This window comes from Rhipicephalus microplus, chromosome 8, assembly GCF_043290135.1.
Source record: "Rhipicephalus microplus isolate Deutch F79 chromosome 8, USDA_Rmic, whole genome shotgun sequence".
Taxonomy (NCBI): Eukaryota; Metazoa; Arthropoda; class Arachnida; order Ixodida; family Ixodidae; genus Rhipicephalus; species Rhipicephalus microplus.
The window spans coordinates 124,026,143-124,045,589 of NC_134707.1; the positions used below are offsets into that span (position 1 = coordinate 124,026,143).

Here is a 19,447-nt window from a genome sequence, read left to right on the forward strand (position 1 = left end):
CTCTTGTTGCTGAAAGATCCTTCAGGACGACTTGGTCGCTGGGCGCTCAGGCTGCAAGAGTACGACGTTCGTGTTGTGTACCAATCAGGCCGCAAGCACTCTGACGCGGACGCTCTTTTCCGTTCACCTTAAGCACCCTCCATGGCTTCACCGTCTGTTTCCTTCTCGCCAGTCGACGTCACCGTCATGCCAGTGGAGTAACGCAAGGATACGCGGATTTGCCAACTGCTCGCCTTTCTAGCAGACCCATCAGGTTCTCCCGCTTCCAGAGCTATACGTCATCAAGCGCCTATTTCACCACTCGAGATGGTCTCTTTTATCGGCAGAATCACGCATCTGATGGCCGAAGGTAGCTGCTTGTGATACCTGGCCACATGCGCATGCAAATGTGTGCTGCTTTCCACGCTGACCCACAAAGCACCCGCGCTGGCATTCTGAAGACCTACACCCTTTTGCATCGGAGGTACTATTGGCGCGGAATGTATTCATTTGTGTGCAAGTACACTTGTACTGCCTGTTAGCGACGAAAGGCTCCCCCTCAAAGAGCGGCTGGTACACTTCAACCTCTCCCGTGTCCGGCACGTCCATTTAGCTACGTCGTCATTGATTTGTACGACCCGCTTCCCTCGACTACTTCTGGGAATAGATGGACTATCGTTGATGTAGATCACCTTACGCGTTATGCAGAAATGGCAGCGTTGCCCACAGCAACAGCCAGAGAACTTGCGTTTTTCATTATAAGCAACTTCGTTCTACGCCATGGCACACCCCACGAACTTCTGAGCGACAGAGAACGTGTTTTTCCATCCGAAGCCGTCGAAGCATTGCTAGTTCAGTGTAACATCGTTCACCATAAGACGAGCGCATAGCATCCATAAACAAATGACCTAATCAAACGTATTAGCTGCACTTTCGGTGATACGCTGACGATGTACACCGCATCTGACCAGGCAAACTGGGACGCTGTCTTTTCTTTCATCACATATGCGTACAACAATGCAACGCAAGTGACCCCGAGAGTCTCACCGTTCTTTCTTTCATGCGTACGCGAGCCATCATGTATGCTAGACACCATGCCTCCTTACAGAACTGACGCTTGCGAGTATAGTCCGATTTCCGACATTGCCAGGTACGCGGAAGATTGTCGGTAGTTGGCTTGTTCCTTTACGAGCGAGGGTGAAAGTCGCCAGAAACTTAAGCGTGACGATGACCGACCTAATGGTACTTTCCAAACGGGTGCCCTAGTTTGGCTGTGGGTCCCACCGAATACTTCTGGCCTGTCCTCTAAGGTATTGGCCTGCTATCATGGCCCCTACCGTATTTTTGCTTGGACTTCTCCCGTGAACTACGAGGTGGAGCCCTCGACACCACCTGACGACTTCTATCGTCGTGGCTGACAAATCGTCCAAGTCTCTCGAATCAAGCCCTATTATGACCCGGCTATACTACCAACACCTTAAGTCGCCAGGATGACTCCTCCATACACCGGGGGGAAATGTAGAGAAGGAAAGACGACGAAGAAAGAAACGAGCAAGCAAGCACCAGCGTTCCTAGCAGCACCAGACACGAGCTTGCACTTGCCCGCATTTGGGCTGCTTGACGCCCGCTGCTCTTCGACGTGAAGCTTAACGTTGACCGTTTGTTGAGCTTCTCTGACGTCCAGCGTCAATACATCACGTCGCAATCCGGTCAAAGCTTACCACAGCATTACTCTTGAGTCATCAGGCATATCATTAACTGCCAATACAACATTTTTGGTCTTATTGAGTATGTCCGCATGCATTTCAGGTTCAGCAACGCCACCCAAACATTCGAACGATTCATCAATGAAGTCACTCGTGGTTTGCACTTCATTGTCATCCACCTCGACGACATCCTTGTAGCAAGTTCATCACCTGAAGAGTACGCTGATCATCTGCGATTGCTTTTCTCGAGGCTTCAGGAAGACAGATTGACCATTAAAACGGCGAAGTGCGTTTTTCATGTTAGTAGCATCGAATTTCTAGGCCACCTCGTCACACCCAAAGAAAACATCGAGCCTTTGAAAAGCAAAGTTCAAGTCCTGCACAATTTTCCTCGCCCACAGTCTTTTTGAAAGCTACGTGAGTTTCTTGGACTGCTGAACTTTCACCACCGCTTTCTACGACTTGCGGCTTAGATTCTTCAGCAACTCACTGGCACGATCAAGTAAACCAAAGCCCCACCAGCTCCTCTAGAGTGGACAAATGTAGCAGAAATTGTGTTCCAGTAGGCTAAAAGTGCTCTCATGAATGCAATTGCTCGTACAACCGCTACCAGACGCGTCAATGCGGCTAATCACCGACGCTCCTTCGACTGCCGTAGTTGCCATCTTACAGACACTCCAGAAAGACTCGTGGTGCCCGCTAAGTTCCTTTTCACAAAACCTAAAGTCTACTGAAACTCCTTAGAGTGCGTTCAAACGTGAACTTCTCGCCGTTTACCTCGGAATCCAACACTTTCGCCAACAACTGGAAAATACGGTGTTCCACGTGCTAACTGACCCCAAGCCCCTGACATTCGCTGTCCATGGAAATCACAGTGCTTACATATCTCGTCAAATTCGACATCTCAGCTTCATTTCGGAATTTGCTGTTGATCTGAGGTACATAGAAGGCCCAATTAACACCGCTGCCGACACCCTTTCGCGTGTAAGTGTCGTATCATCTGATGTTGTGGACTTCAAGGCAATTGCAGACTAACAGCGTTCAGACAGTGAAATGAGGGACTTACGTACAAGCACCAGTTTTCGTTCATTGACTGATGCGCCGCTGTCATTCTCCTCAGGTACAATTGCGTGCGACATGTCTTCCGGCCACAACCGTTTATTTGTGCCTTCCTTATACCGTCGTAAAATTTTCGCAAAGCTGCACCAAGCAAGTCATCGAGAAATTCACGCCACGCAACGTCTTATTACCACTTGTTTCGTAAAGCCACGCATCAAAAGGACGTCCGTCGTTAGACTAGCGAGTGCTTGTGTAGCCAGCGACAAAATTACGACACGGCACACGAAATCACTACTTCAGCATTACTGCTCTCCACGTTGCCGCTTTAACTATAATTCACATCGACATCGTCGGTTTGCCGACTTCGTCGTAAAGAAAAGACTAAATCCTCTTTTGTGTCGACCGCTACACAAGCTGACCAGAGGCATTCATGCAACGTGATATCTCAGCAACATCAGTGGCATCAGCTTTCCTTCCAGATGTATCTCTCGTTTGGCTGCCCCACGGTTGTAACCCAGACAACACTCGATGTCCTGAGGTCGTCCTCATATGGTACAATTGTCCTCGCGCAGTTCTCATTGACCTTAGTACTTACTGAGGACGACACAAGCTGGTTTGACCCAGAAACGTCTTTTCGAGTGCTTTCTGAGGACAACAATTTATCCTGAAAAAGTACTTTTAAGGACGCTTTGGAGAGGACAAAAGCAACGCGTGAGCACCGGTTCAAACTTTTTTTCGAGTGCTTTCTGAGGACAACAATTGGTCTGGATAAGGTCCTGTCAAGGACCTTTTGGGGATGACCGAACATTGCACTGAGCACTTAGATATACCTCAAGACCTTTGCGCACCAAATAGATGCATTTCATATGTGAAAACTTTCTTCACACATTCGTCTCATACAGTCATAAAGTTATTGTTTATTTTCGCCTCGTTTGTTTCTTTTTTGGCAGAAAATTTTCAAATTACGCGTTTCGCTTAATGAGACACGCGTAAATAGTTGGCTTAGGTATCGAACATGGTATTGCGAAATGTCATTTTGAAACAGTGTTCCCAAATGTCACCGCCTTAAATTAGTCATTATACGCCACTGTAGCGCGTAATAACAAACTAGCAGCTGGCAACCATTGACAATGCGGCACCACTTTAAATAGTCAAGTAGCCAAGCCATTCCAAGCCAACTGACTGTCAAGATGGCAGCGGCGGCCTTGTCAGGGAGGGTGGAGTGTATCAGTGGAAGTTCGTGGCCTTTGTTGTTTGTGTGCATGGTTAAAAGTGAGATCTGTGTGAGTCGTAGGTGATGACGCCTGATAAATTGCCGTGTTGATGGGTGAACTGGGCTGCACAACGTTCAGACTGATCATGGATGCATTGTCACTAGCCGACCGCGGCGAGGTGTGGTTCGAAGCAGCCTGGAACACCAGCCAATCGTGATCAATTGTGCTTCGAAGCAGTCTGGTCCCAACGTGAAAGGATCAACTTGTGCATCTGACACAGGGCCTGACCTCGGACAAGTCAAGACAACGCCCGTGTCGTGTGTACTGATAGGCTGTCAGAGCGGAGCCTCTAACACTAATGAGTGCGTTGGGCGTGATACACGTGGTGATGAAGACACTGTGTGAAACTTTCGAGGAAGATTAGAAACGTAGTTGATTGACCTGTGTTGACTGCCTTGATACTGCTTTTCTTTTTCAGACTATACGCGCACTCGAATGCCTGACAAAACTGTCATTTGTGATTATTTACTGTTAAATAAAATTCAGTCAACAAGCTTTGTTTGTTTCGTCACCTGTCTTTTGATTAATACAGTATATATACACGAGACCTCGCAGGTGTTTTTCTTTTGATGTACGGAATTATTATGAAAAGAAATAAATCCTAAGTAGTATCACTGCCCACAGTACCAAACCGGCCACACAATCGTTGTTCTGAAAAGATACTGAAAAAGTCCTGAAGTGTTGTATTGAGGATGCGCTGAGGTTGTTATGTGTACGGACAAGGGAACGGGATTAGTGCCATTCTAGTACCATAAGAGGATATTCTGAGGGCGTCATATTGTCCTCACGAAAGCATACTGAGGACGTCCTGAGGTTGTGTTTGTGTTGTCTGGGAACTACGGACCATGGTGGTGAGTTTCAGTCAGAGTTGTTTAGAGCACTTACACGTATCCTCGGTGTACGTCTCATTCATACGACTTCATACCACCCTTCTACTAACGGATTGGTCGAACACCGACAGTTAAAAACTGCATTCCTCACTTGTGACGTTCGAACTTCACGGGTTTATGATCTTCCCCTCGTGAAGCTCGGAATTCGTTCAGTGATCAAAGAACACCTTGGGTGTAAGGCAGCCGAAATTGTGTACTGCACTACCCTCTGCCTACATGGCGAGTTCTTCGCCCCTACAACAACTAAACTGTCACCACCTGACGACGTTAAAAACTGGCGGCTCTCATGTATACCTGCGACCTACACTGAACCGACTACATTCTACTTATGATGTGTTCGTAAGCAAAGACCTTGTATCATGAAGTGACGTCTTTGTGCGATGAGAAGACATACGGCCCTCGCTTACGCCACCGTGAGAGGGTTCACTCAAGATGCTCGACCATACAGAAAAGACCTTCACAGTGGCTGTAAATGGCCTCACGGACGTTGTGGCAATCGACCGAGTTAAATTAGCCTACATGCCTAATCGAAATATACCTATTTCACTTCCCTTATTTAAACTGTCACATCAGTGCAAATTAACCTAGATATCTTTACTCATATTATGAATCCTAAAATTGCGACCTAATTTCTGTGGGGGGGGGGGGTGGACGGGGGGGGTACCTTGTAGTATTGCGCTCACAGCATCGCTTACAGCGCCACGAATCCCGAGCGGCGCGCTCAGTGCACTCCACCTTACAGTGCCCGGGCCGAGAGTGGCCCACTCTGCGCACAATAAAGATCATTTTCTCTCTCCAGCACTCGTCTTGTGCTGACGTACTTTTTTCTGTTCTCCTACATGTGTCTGTCTAAGGGCAACGTACGTCGCGTCCCTATAATCACTATCGAAGGTGCATAGGTAGGAGACTGCACCGTGAGCGGATGGGCTTGCTTCGGCAAATAAATAAAGTGTGCTATTATTGTTCCGTGGTGCCAAATCGTAGAGGTAAAAGCGATGTAGCTCGATTCCGTAGAGAATAGAGAGCTCATAACAGCACCTTTCGCATTCATTCAGGAGTAAGGCAGAAGAACAATGTCCCACTGAAAGTTGAGCGTACAGATGCGCTGAAAGCAAACCTTGGCTCTGATAGTAAACGGGGTCAGTAATCGCAGTCAATCGTACAGTCTTGCGGATGCTTGCAGTGTAAATCACTTGGTGTCAATGTGGGATTTCACAAAGTCACAGACAGGTACATGGGTATATCGATGCCAAACCAACCCAAAAACCATGAAAACACGCAATGGTTCTTTGACAGGAAGTTTTTCACAAGCTTGCTGCAGTTGCGCTTGCTCGACAGTGGCTTCTTCATTTAATGCCAATTCATGAAGTTTCATGGCAGCCACAGCAAGCATGCCCGTTCTTTCTGCGCAGACCTTGCTTGCTTCATAAACGGTGTCGGCTCCAGCAATTATATCGTCTACGTAGATGCAACTTGCAGCCTTGCGACGGCAGTAGGGTACACTGGGGTCATTTTGTCTAAGCGATGTCTTATAGTTATCGGAAGAAAAAAACGCGCTTCAAGTTGTAGCGTGAGGGACCCGTGTCATCCGGAAAGGAATTAGTGATCCCCTTCGAGAGCGACTCGTTAGCCATGACAGGTTTGTCATGCCATAAGTATCGCAAGGCATCTATATCGTCTCCTTTGATCAAATGTTGCAGAGTTGCCTTTTCAATGTCGGCTGCAAGAGCGATGCGGTGGCGACGAAAGCTTAACAGTAGGCTTAACAGATCGGCGTTCAGGTTAGGCCCACTGCGTAGACTGTCGTTGACAGAACTGTGCTATTTCGCATGCGAAGAAGCACCAAAGACGACACGCATCTTTGTTGACCTGTGTACTTTGAACACAGCATGTGTGGTCAGGATATAATATACTGGACCCTTTGCGATTGCCGTGTCGTCGACCACTTCAGTCATGCCGTTGTTGGCACACTTGCACATGGTTGTATGACGTAGTTGACAATTTTCTTAAGGTAAGGACATGTTAGTCTTCGTTCTGTGGTGATTGCATTCTACAGGCATTATTTCGAAATCATTCAAGAGCGTCCACAACATGCACAGATTCTACGTTAAGAATGATAGCTGCCGTAAACAGCTCTGTAAATATGGTTGTTGCTGGTCCGTGAACTATCGATCAGAATGCCGTGTCTAATACCCCTAAACATCAAAAACAATAATAAACCCACCCATTCTTGCAGAAACATTTCTTCAACTATCCCCACTGTGATTGACATTACTGTCGTTTCAATTTTGCGTAGCTTGGAGCCGTACAAGCTGGACCGAGGTAATTGTTGACGACGAGGCAGGCAAGCGAAGGCGGGAAGGTGGCATTTTCGGAATAAAGTACTTAAGTTGTTGAGCTTCCACGTTTCAAATACTATGTTGGTTCAGATTTTGTACACTCTAGCAAATAGCAGGAATGTATTTGGCATTTTTGTCAGTTCATGACCACAGGGCCTCGATGACCTACCTCGATGGCATGTTTGTAAATCCATAATTAAATACGATATTGACTAAATTTGTCATTTCTGATACTTTGAGACACTAATTATTAGTAAAATACGTACTAAAATATCTATGGCAAAAATGAAAATTTCAGGGCTGAAAGGATTAAGGGTAGTACTCTTTCGTAAATGCAATACCAACCAGCCCAAGCAGCCGCTATTTTGCTCTTTGGCCACTATTTTGTCGTTTAAGATCTTTAGCTGGCCTGTCACAAGTTCCCAGTAGTGCTCTGTTCCGATTAAGATCTCTATTGACGTATCGTCAGCGTGGTTGGCTGGCAAGTCGAAACCAGTAATTATAAGGTCATGGTCTGACATTTTTTCAAGGGTGCTGCCTTGAAGTAACGGAACCTGTTCATTACAAATCTTCTTAATAACAAGTGCATCTATGCTGTATGATGATTCATCGTTTGTGCCATGGAGGTGCAGTGTAATTCTCTGAAAGCTTCACTTGTTGTTATAACCACCGAAGGATCCCACTCACAAATTTTTGTGACCCTTTGTTTTGCACTTGGGTTTTTTTGCACGTCAGCTTGTTACGAACGTTCTCTGACTTCCGCCGTGAAAAAGAATGCGCGTGACGGCTCTTGTCCGACCTGAAGACGCATCTATGGTCACGGTTTGAAGATAAATGAGCCGTCGTTCGTCACTACTGGCAGCTGAAGTGCTGTAGCTGCGCTCTCGGAAATGAAACTCACGACGCTTGGTTCGCTCATGGTTGTCGCGTGCCGTTGATGACACTTGAGACAGCTTCTTTTCTGTGACAATTCTTCGCCAGATCTGGTTGCGTTGTACATCTGACGCAGTGCCCATTTTGCTTAAACTGGGTCTTTTTGTCGGCGATAGTGAGTGCTGCTTTGCAATATTACGTAGCGTGTTTGTAGCGTGTTGTAGCCGAAGAAACAGACGGTTCGTATGTGGTCGAGACTACTAATTTCTCGTTGTTAGTTTAATTGGTGTGTGTTATGATCTGCTTTCCTCCGTTCATTTATCTCGCTTGTATCAGTTCGTGTCAATGCCCCAAAACTCATCGCGTTCACGTGCTTCCACTTCGCTGCTGATTAAGTCAAGCAGAGATTGTAGGCTGGTCTGCAGTGCCGAAGACGTCTAATCACCTACTGCAACGTTGCCTCTCGGCAACAAGTGTTGGGTGACCTTTTCGCCCCGCTGGTAGTACTCGAGTGCCAGCTCTCATGGCAGTCTTCGGATGATGATCAGTTAAAGAGCTGTCAAGAAGGACTCTTCAGTTAAGTTTAACTCCCGGAGAGGACGAATATCAGCCTCGATGTTATCATGCAAGCGACGCGATCCGCGTAAATCTGTGGTTGACTGAACGAGTTGTGAGTCGATAAGGCTCTTAATGTGGTATTTGAGAATGATGTACTCCTTAGCAAACCATGCATTGAGGATCGCCAGTGCCTCTTCATCAAACTTCGGACTCACAGGTGATCTGGCGATAGCCGCAGTGTCGGGGCCTGTCAGCGCTGATATCAAATAGACAAAGTTGTCTACATCCGTCAAAGTCGGAAACTCGTGATCGACGGTCTGAAACTGTTCCCAAAATGGAAACAAGTTGCGAGGAGTTCCATTAGACTTCACTAGTTCAAATCGCGGAAGCCTGTGACTATATGTGCGGGCATCTCGAGCGGGATCGATTAGGCTTGTAGGCGCAAGTTCTGCCTGTGGCTGCAACTGCGAAATCCTGTACTTCAGTTTCGACGAGTAAGTAACAGCTTAAGAGTACTGAACGCTGGGCGAGTTGGTAAATCATCACTACAAAACTGCGCGAAAAATCGACAAGAAACAGAGAAGGCACACACACAAGCGCAGTGTGTGTGCCTTCTCTGTTTCTTGTCGATTTTTCGCGCAGTTTTGTAGTGATAAGTAACAGCCTTGTATATGTACTCGGCAGCCCGAAGGAATTCTCGCTCACCATCAGGGCCCGTTAAGTACGGCTCAATTTCTCGATCAACGGAGTATTTCCGACAGTACCTGAAGATCATGCAAGGTTGCTCAGCTGTTTAAAATTACAGCCTCGATTTCAGCTGAGAATTTCGTTAAAAGGTTGCAATGATCATTGCGCTGCCTTTGAGCTAGTTTATGATGGCTCTCTGTTGGGACGTAGCAGCCTGGACGACTGACCAGTCGAGATGGTAATTAGGCGCTTGTGTGCCCATGGTTGCTGTGGATGCTGTCATTTGATGGCTGCCGGTGGGTTTCTGGCACCACTTTGAAGAGACAAACGCCTTTGGTAGAGGAGTTAAAGGCTTTCATGCTGTAGAAAATAGTTATTGACCTCCTTGACAACTAGACAACAAAGAGAACGTGTTCCGAGTGATCGATCCACACATAAATGTCGCAACTTTTCTTCTTCGGAATTTGCAAAAGCGTTCTTGGATAAACATGTGATCTCACCCTTTTCTATAGCCTATATACATGTGCGTCTTAGTAACAATAAATGGGTTGAAAGTCTGCACTGGTCCTCGTCTTTTCTATTTGCATTATCTAAATATTTGCGCACAGCAGTTTCATAATAAAAAATGTTTGTGCCGTATATATAATTGGCACCAATTTTCAAACAGGAGAAACATGACATTGGGTGCCTATTCATTTCTTCGAAGTAGTGTGAATCCACGTCACTAGAGCATTTCTCTCTAAAAACTATGCTGCAATGCAAGTGTACAATGCCGGTGCATCAGGAAAGGTAAACGATCAACAAACTTGGCATGTCACTCCTTCGCCGCTATAGGAGTGCAGAAGTTTGTCGCCGTCTTACCTTGAGCTGCTTCTCTTTATCGTCGACTTGCGATTTTAGCGTGTGCACAAGGCTCCCCAAGTCCTTTCTTTTAGGAGCTTCTTCCAGTTGGCTGTTGAGTCCAGCCAGCTTCCCCTCCAGTGCAGTGATTTCTTCGTCTCTCTGAAGGATCACTGCATCTTTCTCCTCGATAACCTTCTGTAGTGAAACCACAGTGTCTTGGAATATAGCAGATGACTTTGGGACTTGCTCCGGCTCTACATGCCTGCAAAAAACGAGTGAAAAAAAGAGGGTCAGTATGTTCAAAAATGTGCCGAAAATCTGTTGACCAAACTTTCCTTAACGGGATGGACGTAGAGAAATGCTGCGTGCGCAGTGCCTGCTTCTCATTAGGAAAGCAAACATACACTTTAAAATACTAGAAAAACAAGTTGGGGCCCACTAGTTGGTGCGTACTCACTGCAGGTATAATTTACTAGCTGAAAAAAAACAACGGGAAACACAAAGACAACATGAACTACGTTCTGGCTATTGTCTTTACCGTCTGTGTTTTTTTGCGCTAACTAGTTCTCTCTGAATGCTGTGTAAAGCAAATACGAGTGATTCATTATATGGCATATAGTGCAGTAATTCCAGCACGCTCAGTCAGAAAGCTCTGCTAAGTTGTCTGTAAAACAATTACACAATACTAATTAACGCCAACATTTCCTTAAGGTCTCAGACTTCTGATTTAAAGGTAAGTTGGCAGTTCTCTTAGCGCCTTGCAGGCACAAGATCGAGGCCAGAATTACAATACAGACACAGTGTCATGTCTCCGTTCTGTCTTGACAATCCTCCGTCGTGTTCCTTCAGAGCGCTAAAATCAATTACACAGACGCCGATGCATCCGCTCTCTTCATTTGGCACAAAGGCTTATGAACATCTCTGCGACAAAAGAAGCTGTACGAGTGGTGAAGCATCCCTCGGCGTTTTAATAGCGCAGGTGTTAAGAGTAGTCATAGCGTTTGCGCCCTATCACCTATTATTATATTAGACGGGTATGTGCCACAGCAGTTGGGAAAATCCCACTACACACCACTGATCCACTAAAAAAAAAAGGCACCTGGTCCGACAATAACAAGTGGTTGATAAGCAATCATGGCGTATAGAAGAGACTCGATGACTTATATGTTGTTCTAGATTTGTTGAGCCTTGAAGTGAGAAGCTGAGGAGAGGCGTTACTGAGGACGATTGTCCACAGAGAATGAGTCTTAACCAGTGAATACAGACCTAATGAACATACGGAAATAAATTCTACTGAAACCCGCCAGGTGGCATTTTTGTACTTTCTGTGAAGAAATGCCACCGCATGTTTCTGCATGCTTCAAGCTTCTTTTATCAATTTACAAGGCGGTGGTGTAAACATTATTGCACTTGTTACGTTGTACGGCTGTTGGGGGGTTAGTCACCTGGTGTTTTTCTAGTTTGTGTGTTTTTTCTACTGCGACCAAGGGGTTGGGGCCCAAGTGCACTGACTATGTTAATTTTTATAGTAAAGCTTCGATTTTTTTTACTCAGAACACTCTTCGTCGTACTCCGTGTCCTGTAATTATCGAGTGCGACTGTTCAGCTACTCGTGGATACTGGTGATTTTGGGTAGAAACTGTAAAAGAGACGTAAAAATACTATGAAACTTTCAGGATGCGGGGTGGGTTTGAAAATAGAGGGTAGTGCCGTTGTGAATGCATAGGCAGCTCACGTCACGTGTAGACAAGGTGAAGTCGAGGAGAAAATTGGCCCCGTATCTGCATTTAATCTGCAAATGTCGTAGAAAGACTATAGTCTTGTGTGTGGAGAGAGTGAGCAAAACATTTATTTGATGTTCTGCTGAAGAAAATCGGTGAATGATATCTGGAGGCGCTGCGTTAGAGTGCCTCGAGCGTGCAGCGGAGGCGAACAAGCGCATCAAGTCACGTCACACGTGAGACACGACCGCGATCTGGCAGTTTTTTTCAAAAACAAAGCGCGTGGCTCTGAGACGGATGTGCATGCCCACCTCAGAAGTGATAAGGTGTACAACGCAAGGCGACGGGTAGGTGCCACCACCGTCTCGTTTTGGCAAAGCGTTGTAAAGACTCGCCTTTCCGTGCAAGCGTTGAATGGTCAACGCAGCGCGATTAGCGTTACGGTCCTTAAAATTACTTATGCATGGCTTTTCTGGTAAAAGGCGCACAGGCAGAATATATAGGTGCTGTTGTGGTGCCCCATACACGCGCAATAATTGCTTTTTAATCGACAATTTCACAAGTATGAACGCTGAATCTTGAGCAAGATAGGTGGGCGCGTCGGATGGGGTCAGTCGTTTCAAATACCTGATACTGTTAAGAGTGGACAAACAGACTGATTCACAGACAGACAGACAGACAGACAGACAGACAGACAGACAGACCAAAATTTTTGCGTCGAAGGTCCTTTCGTCTTTAAAATGGCAGCATATCCGCGGGGTGAATGATGGAGAGTGCGGCGAAGCATCCGTCCGTTCATTTGTTCTTGCTTCCGTCTGTCTATGCGTCCATCTGTGTGACTGTCTGTGCGTCCATCCGCCCGTCCGTGTGTGTGTCTGTTCGTGCGTCCGCACGTAAATCCATGCGTTCATCCTTGCGTACGTCTATGCATCCGCCCCTGCGTCCGTCCATGCGTCCATCCGTTCGTGCAGCCATCCATGCGTACGTCCATGCATCTGTCTGTGTGTGCGTTCATCCATCTAGTCAACACTCGAAGTGCCACCATCTCGCATCTTTTACATCATATATGCGTCCGTCTGTGTGACCATCCATGCGTTCATCCGCCCGTCTGTGCGTGCATCTGTTCATGCGTCCGCACGTACATCCGTGTGCCCGTCCCTGCATTCCTCCATGCATCCACCCCTGCGTCAGTCCATGCATTCATTCGTCCGTGCAGCCATCCGTTTATCTGTCCATGCATCTGTCTGTGTGTCCGTTCGTCCATCTAGTCAACACTGCAAGTGCCACCATCTTGCATCTTTTCATCATATATTCTGCATATAGAAGCACCACCATCCAGCGGACATTTTAAGGACAAAATGAGAGGTGCCACACGCACACTTTCTCACGGCTTGCGCTTCTTGTCTACTTCCCACCTTTAACCACCTCGAGTTCATGGCATATAGTAGTTCACTGTATTCATGGCACTGTGGGCCAATGCTCGCTAAACCTTTCTAAAGTTAAGGAGGTTACACCCATCGAGTATAACGTAGCAAACCGTTCATGTCAGATAGTTCCCAATGTACCTACTAATGGCTGCTAATTGGGAATGAGAGACAGGAGAATTCGGCTTTTATTTATTGCGCATGCTGCGAATTTTTTATTGTTCAACAACGCACAGGAGAAATCTCCCACCGGCACCACCATGCAGGTAAAAGCGTAAGACTGGTTACGCACTATGACTACGACGAGGGCCAAACGGGTGCCGCTTTGAGGAGCTTCGCCCCTAAAACTGGAGAAAGTGACGGTTGCCCAGAGTGAACTGATGATGAGAATTGCTGAGCTGGAGGACTGCATTGTCAAGAGAGCAAGAAAAAACGACGGCTATGAGAGAAAGGTTTAGGTCAGTCAAAAAGACACTAGCGAACATGGGCAGGATGAACAAAGGAGTAGCCGATGGCAGGAATAGTAGGGTACTGGCAAACCGAACAACAAAGAAGAAAGGGGTAACAGGTTAGGAAAAACAGGTTCAATCGGTGCAATGGTCTTAAGACGCATCTTCCGGGAAGTAGTTGGGGGTGGGGGGCGGGAGGGGAGAAAGAAGCTCGTGGTACAAGAGCAAATAACCTCCAGGGGCGGGACACTCTTAGTGGAAAGTCCGAGCACCAGATAATCGCTGGTGACTCCAATATAAATCGATGCGCAAAAGCAATGAAAGAGAGGTTGAGAAGCGACAGGAAGGCTGCAACAGGTACGTTTGCTGGACATAAGCTGGAAGGAGTGTCGAGGCAAGTGAGCGCAAAGCTGACAACTAAAGCTAATGGACAAAAGCTCACGATAATTGCGGGTGGTCTAAACTATATTTTTTTCAATCAATCAATCAGTCTTTATTCAATGAACTGAATACAAAAGAATACAAATTTCGAATGAAGGATCAGCAGTTCTAGAAACCACATTGGCGAAAAGGGTCGATGTCATGTGCGCCATTTTCCCTCGGGTAAAGTAAGTGGTGCACTTGATACCGGAGGTACCGTTGGGTGACGGCAACCTGCAAAGAGCGGTTGTCGAAGCAAACAAAGATATATGGAAGATGATTGAAGATAAAGGCTTTCAGTTAATCAAAAGACACCGAGAGGTCCATAGTCACGTGGGCTGGATTTCAACGAGACAGAATTCAGTTCGATAGAAGGCTCGTTCATGAGGTGGGTTGGTGACTTGCAGGACGCGCAGTAGCTTTTCTGGAAGGTAAGGGGTTCCTTTGGGGTCTAGGACAGCTTGTAACGAAGAAAACAACCAGGGCGACTCTTTGACAGATGGTATAGCAAAAAACCAGAGAAAATTTATGAGGAAGAAGCAGGTGGTGTTGCAATTAGTTACATTAACATGTAGAGTGACATAAAAAAGGCAAAATGGTTACAGGCTGAGCAGCAGAAAAACAAACAATAGATAGGTGTTTATACAGTTACATAAACACAAATTAGAGACTTGGAAGAGCCACCACAGATTCCTAATTATACTTGGGAAGGATGCAAAAGGTGCATATATGAAAGGAAAGGTAGGTGTGTTGCAATGCTAATCCATAGCGAAACCAAACGAGATAGTGTGGAGCAAACGCGTTCAGAGCACCTCTGGGTTTTGGGCACAGCTTGGAAATTTAAAACGTGACTGGGTGTAGCTTACTTGTGGATAGAGAATAACTGCTAAAAGAATTTGGATATAGTCCATTTTATAGGTGCCCATAATCAAGAACTCGGTCATGAGCCGAAGTAATCCTTCTAGGAGACATGAATGTTCTAATACAGGAAGTTGACGAATATTCAGACACCAATGGCCGGCTATTGCTAGATCTCTGCGAGCAACATGGTCTTGAGATAGTTAACGCGGCGCCTACGTTTGAGGGGTAGATCACGTGGGGTGTTGGACACAGGTAATCGAGCATTGATTATTATCTTAGGAAAGAGAGAATCCATGAGAAACTTAGAGTGATGAGAATAGACGAGGAAAGAATTAACAGCTTGGGTAGTGGTCATGGAAGTATGGAAGCTCATATATAAATGACACAAAAATAACAAATATAGCCGCAAAAGTTGAAGACGAAGTAAGAAAACTATTGGGCAAAGACTGGGAGTGTAGTGAGTAGTACATGTAATGATGAGAGCGATGGGAAACGAGAAGAAAACTACTTACAGAAAAGAAAAGAGAAAGCCAAAAAGTTGGTGAAATAGAGAAATCCAGGTAGCAATCGAGAAGCGGCGTGACGCATCATGGGAGCGCAGACAGACAAAAAGGAAGCAGAGGCTACAGGATGAAGTCTACAAAATATGGGAAATATATTTAGAGAAAAAATAACAGAGTGCCGAAATCGATAGAGGCAATAATAAAAGTAGAAAGAACGTTGCTCTAAAGAGATTCGTGAAAAAAAGAAGACCGAGCTTAAAATATTTTGGATCCATTTGAAGCGCTAGTTAGAAAGTCTGTCCCAATGCAACAACATATGCTAGATGAAGGAAAAAACTAATTGCAAGGGTATGAAGCACTTGGTTATATCTGAAAGCTAACAGCAGATTCATTTGAAAAGGTCTCCCGAAGGACTTCCCTGTGAGTAAAGGTATGAAATAGAGTGCGACCGAGAAAGTAGCATTATTTAAGAATTTCAATTGGAAGAAGGCGAAAGGAAAAATTTCTAAGCGCACTATGCCTCATTATCTAACTAGGACACAGCACTAAAGCAGCACTTCTTAAATCTGTAGAAAAGCGCCCACAGAAGAAGGAAATACCATAACCTTGGCGGAAAAGTAGGATGAACTTAATGTATAAAGGCAAGGAAGAAAAACTGGTTCCAACTCTGCATGTTACACCACAAATGTCGTCGAAAGACGATAGTCTTGCGTCTAGAGAGAGTGAACAAAACGTTTATTTGATGTTCTGCACAAGAAAATTGGTAAATAGTATTTTGGAGGCGCTGCGTTAGAGTGCCTCGAGAGTGTAGCGGAAGCGAACAAGCGCATCGAGGCACAAGCGCCATCTGGTCATTATTTTCAAAAACGGAGGTGTGCAGCCCGCGGAGAAAGATGCGCGCCTGTCTCGGAGGTGATAAGGTGCAGAGCGCAAAGCGATGGGCAGGTGCCGCCACCGTAACGTCGTAGCAAAGCGCTGGAAACACCTTTCTGAGCATCGCGTTGCACTGTCAGCGCAGCGCGATAAACGCTTCATTCCTTAGAGTTACCTGTGTGTGCCTCTTCTAGTATAAATGCAGACATACAAAACATCGAAGTGTTGTTGTGGTGCCTCAGATATGCGCAATAATAGCTTTTTAATTGACAATCGCACAGCTATGAACGCTAAAACCTTGAGCCATATTGGTGTGCGCTGCAGATGGGGTTGGCCGTTTAGTGCCTTTTGAGGTATCGTTAGGACGAACAAACAGACAAACGTACAGACAGACAGACCAAAATTTTTTGGTCGAAGGTCTCCAAGAAAAACTATCGTATTTAAAAGATCAACATTCGCTCGTATAGACCGCTGCTCATTACATCTGTGCTATACAGGTTGGTGATTCAGGCAATAAAATTTAAAAAATAGAAACGTGGGCAGAGCAAAATAATATTTTGGGAGAAGTAATGAATGAATTCCGAATTGACAGGTGGTTAGACGATAACCTGTTTGTTCTTACTCAATGTATGAAAATATCTAAAATACAGAAGAACCCTTACACGTTGCTTATCTTGACATTACTGGGGCTTATGCCAAGGTTAATCAAAACTTTCGTGGCATACATTAAAGAAAGCAGGCATAAGTGACGACCGTATACAGCTTTTGAGAGAAATATGCTGACAAAATACAATTTGCATGAAAGGAGAAGGAATAAGTAGCAATGACAGTGTTGAAATGGTCAAGGGGTTGAGACAGGGATGTCCTTTGTCAGCGCTGTTATTCATGCTGTACAGGGAGAGGATAAAAAAATGCGCTGAAATGAAGCAACATTGTGTTTAATCTGTCACACAAATAGGCTGGCGCGATACTTGACCAGAAGCTTCGAGGTATAATTTATGCAGATGATATTGTCCTATTTGCGGACACTCAAAACGATATAGAGTGGCTGGCAGATATACGTGGGAGAGAAGGTAGGGCTCTAGGACTAAGATTTAGTGCAACAAAATGTGTATTGATGGTATTTAATGATCACAAAGGCTCGGCGGTTTCAATAGTATGCTCATTTTATGTTAATGAAAAGTGCCTGCCTGATACCACGTTCAGTTATAGATGTCTATCTAAGGAAAATATGCAACATTTTCGCGCACTTGCACTGCGCACAGACTGGTCCTCTTTATATAACAAAAAAGATGCTAGTGAGGCATACGACGAATTCCTGTCAATTTTCACTCATCGTTACAATTTATCTTTTCCACTAAAAAAGGCAAAGTAAAGAAACGTATTAGAAAGCCTTGGGTGCAGCCTCAACACGTTGAGATGATAAGTAAGAAAAATAGGTTATTCAATAGATTTTTACGCACGCGTGAAGAAAGCGATCTCGTTGCACTTAAGAAGTTACGAAATGCAATAAACAAAAAACTGCGAAAGGCTAAAGCCCACTATTATGAAACCCTTTTTTGCTTCGGTACAGAGGAAAAATCCAGAAAAAACGTGGAAAATTATCAACGATGCCATAAGACAAAAAAATGTGAAACAGCCTTTCCATGAAGTCACCCTAAACAATGAAAAGGTCACAGGCGTCGCTTTAACTGAACGCTTCAATAATCACTTCGTGAACATGATGACGTCATCGGATAGCGCGGTCACTGGCACAGCTGTTAACAGATGTATGCATAGCATTTTTTTTTCGAGCCGACTGATGACACTGAGATTTCTCGTACTTTTTTGGGCCTAAAAAACAGCAATGCTGTTGATGCAGATGGCATTCAAATAAGACCAATAAAATTTGTAATTGACGTCATCGCAATCCACCTTGCATTTGTGTTTAATCTTGTTCTAGAAACTGGCCGTTTTCCAAGTGCTATGAAGAAAGCCAGGGTCTCAGTGATTTTCAAAGGCGGTAATCGAAATGACTTGGAGAACTATAGGCCTATTTCTATTCTGTCCACCTTTTCTAAGGGTTTAGAGAAGGTGATCTCAGCTAGAATCAATGACTTTTTTTTAAAAGAATAACATTCTGTCTGACTGTCAGCACGGATTCCGCCCAAGCAGGTCGACAGAGACGGCATTGTTATGTCGAAAGGAGCTAATAATTAATAACATTGATGCAGGAAAACTAACTTTAGGTATATTTATAGACTATAGCAAAGCATTCGATCGCTTAAATCATGAAGATTTAATAAGAAAGCTTGACAGCTGTGGTATTAGGGGCGTGGCAAACTTGTTGTTTTGATCATATCTCTCCGGGCGGACTTAGTGCGTTGCTATTGAAAATTTCTGCTCTTCATATCGCGAAATTAAATCGGGAGTACCGCAGGGTAGCGTATTGGGACCGACCTTATTTAATGTTTATGTAAATGACATTGCTGAAATTGTTGGTGATGCATCCATTGTGCTGTACGCTGACGATACAAGTTTGTTTGTCTCTGGTTATGAACTTGATGATCTGTCGCAGAAATCTCGCAATATTCTTTCTAATCTGTCGGCGTGGTCTCGTAATAATGCTCTAACAATTAACAGCTCAAAATCAAAAGCCAGATTGTTCAGGGCGAGAGGCAGCCAATCTTGTTTCAATCAACAATTATTCTTAGACGGTGCTCCCATTGAAATTTTGAGGAAATAGAAAGTGTTAGGCGTTACGTTTTTAGAACACATGAATTGGACCGATCACGTTGAACTAAAATCAAAATCGCTGTCATCTGCCACTGGTGCGCTGTCGCGCTGTCGGCATTTTTTTTTCCTGAGAAGGGGAAGTTGCAAATATATTACGCCTTGTTTGAATCACATCTTCACTATTGTGCGCTTGTATGGGCCACCACCACGAAAGCTAATATTCGTACTCTTCTTCAGCTTCAAAAACGCGCGCTTCCACAAATAGCCAATGTA

The 19,447-nt window shown here is 45.1% G+C and overlaps 1 protein-coding gene across 3 annotated transcripts in view; it reads right to left on the bottom strand.

Moving 5' to 3' along the window:
- LOC119165489 (uncharacterized) overlaps positions 1 to 19,447 on the bottom strand; it is a 385,136-nt gene that overhangs the window by 22,124 nt on the left and 343,565 nt on the right. For all 3 annotated transcript variants that reach the window (XM_075872576.1, XM_075872575.1, XM_075872573.1), the window contains one exon: positions 10,227 to 10,470. In XM_075872576.1, the coding sequence (XP_075728691.1) occupies positions 10,227 to 10,470 (244 nt within the window). The remainder of the gene's footprint in view (positions 1 to 10,226; positions 10,471 to 19,447) is intronic.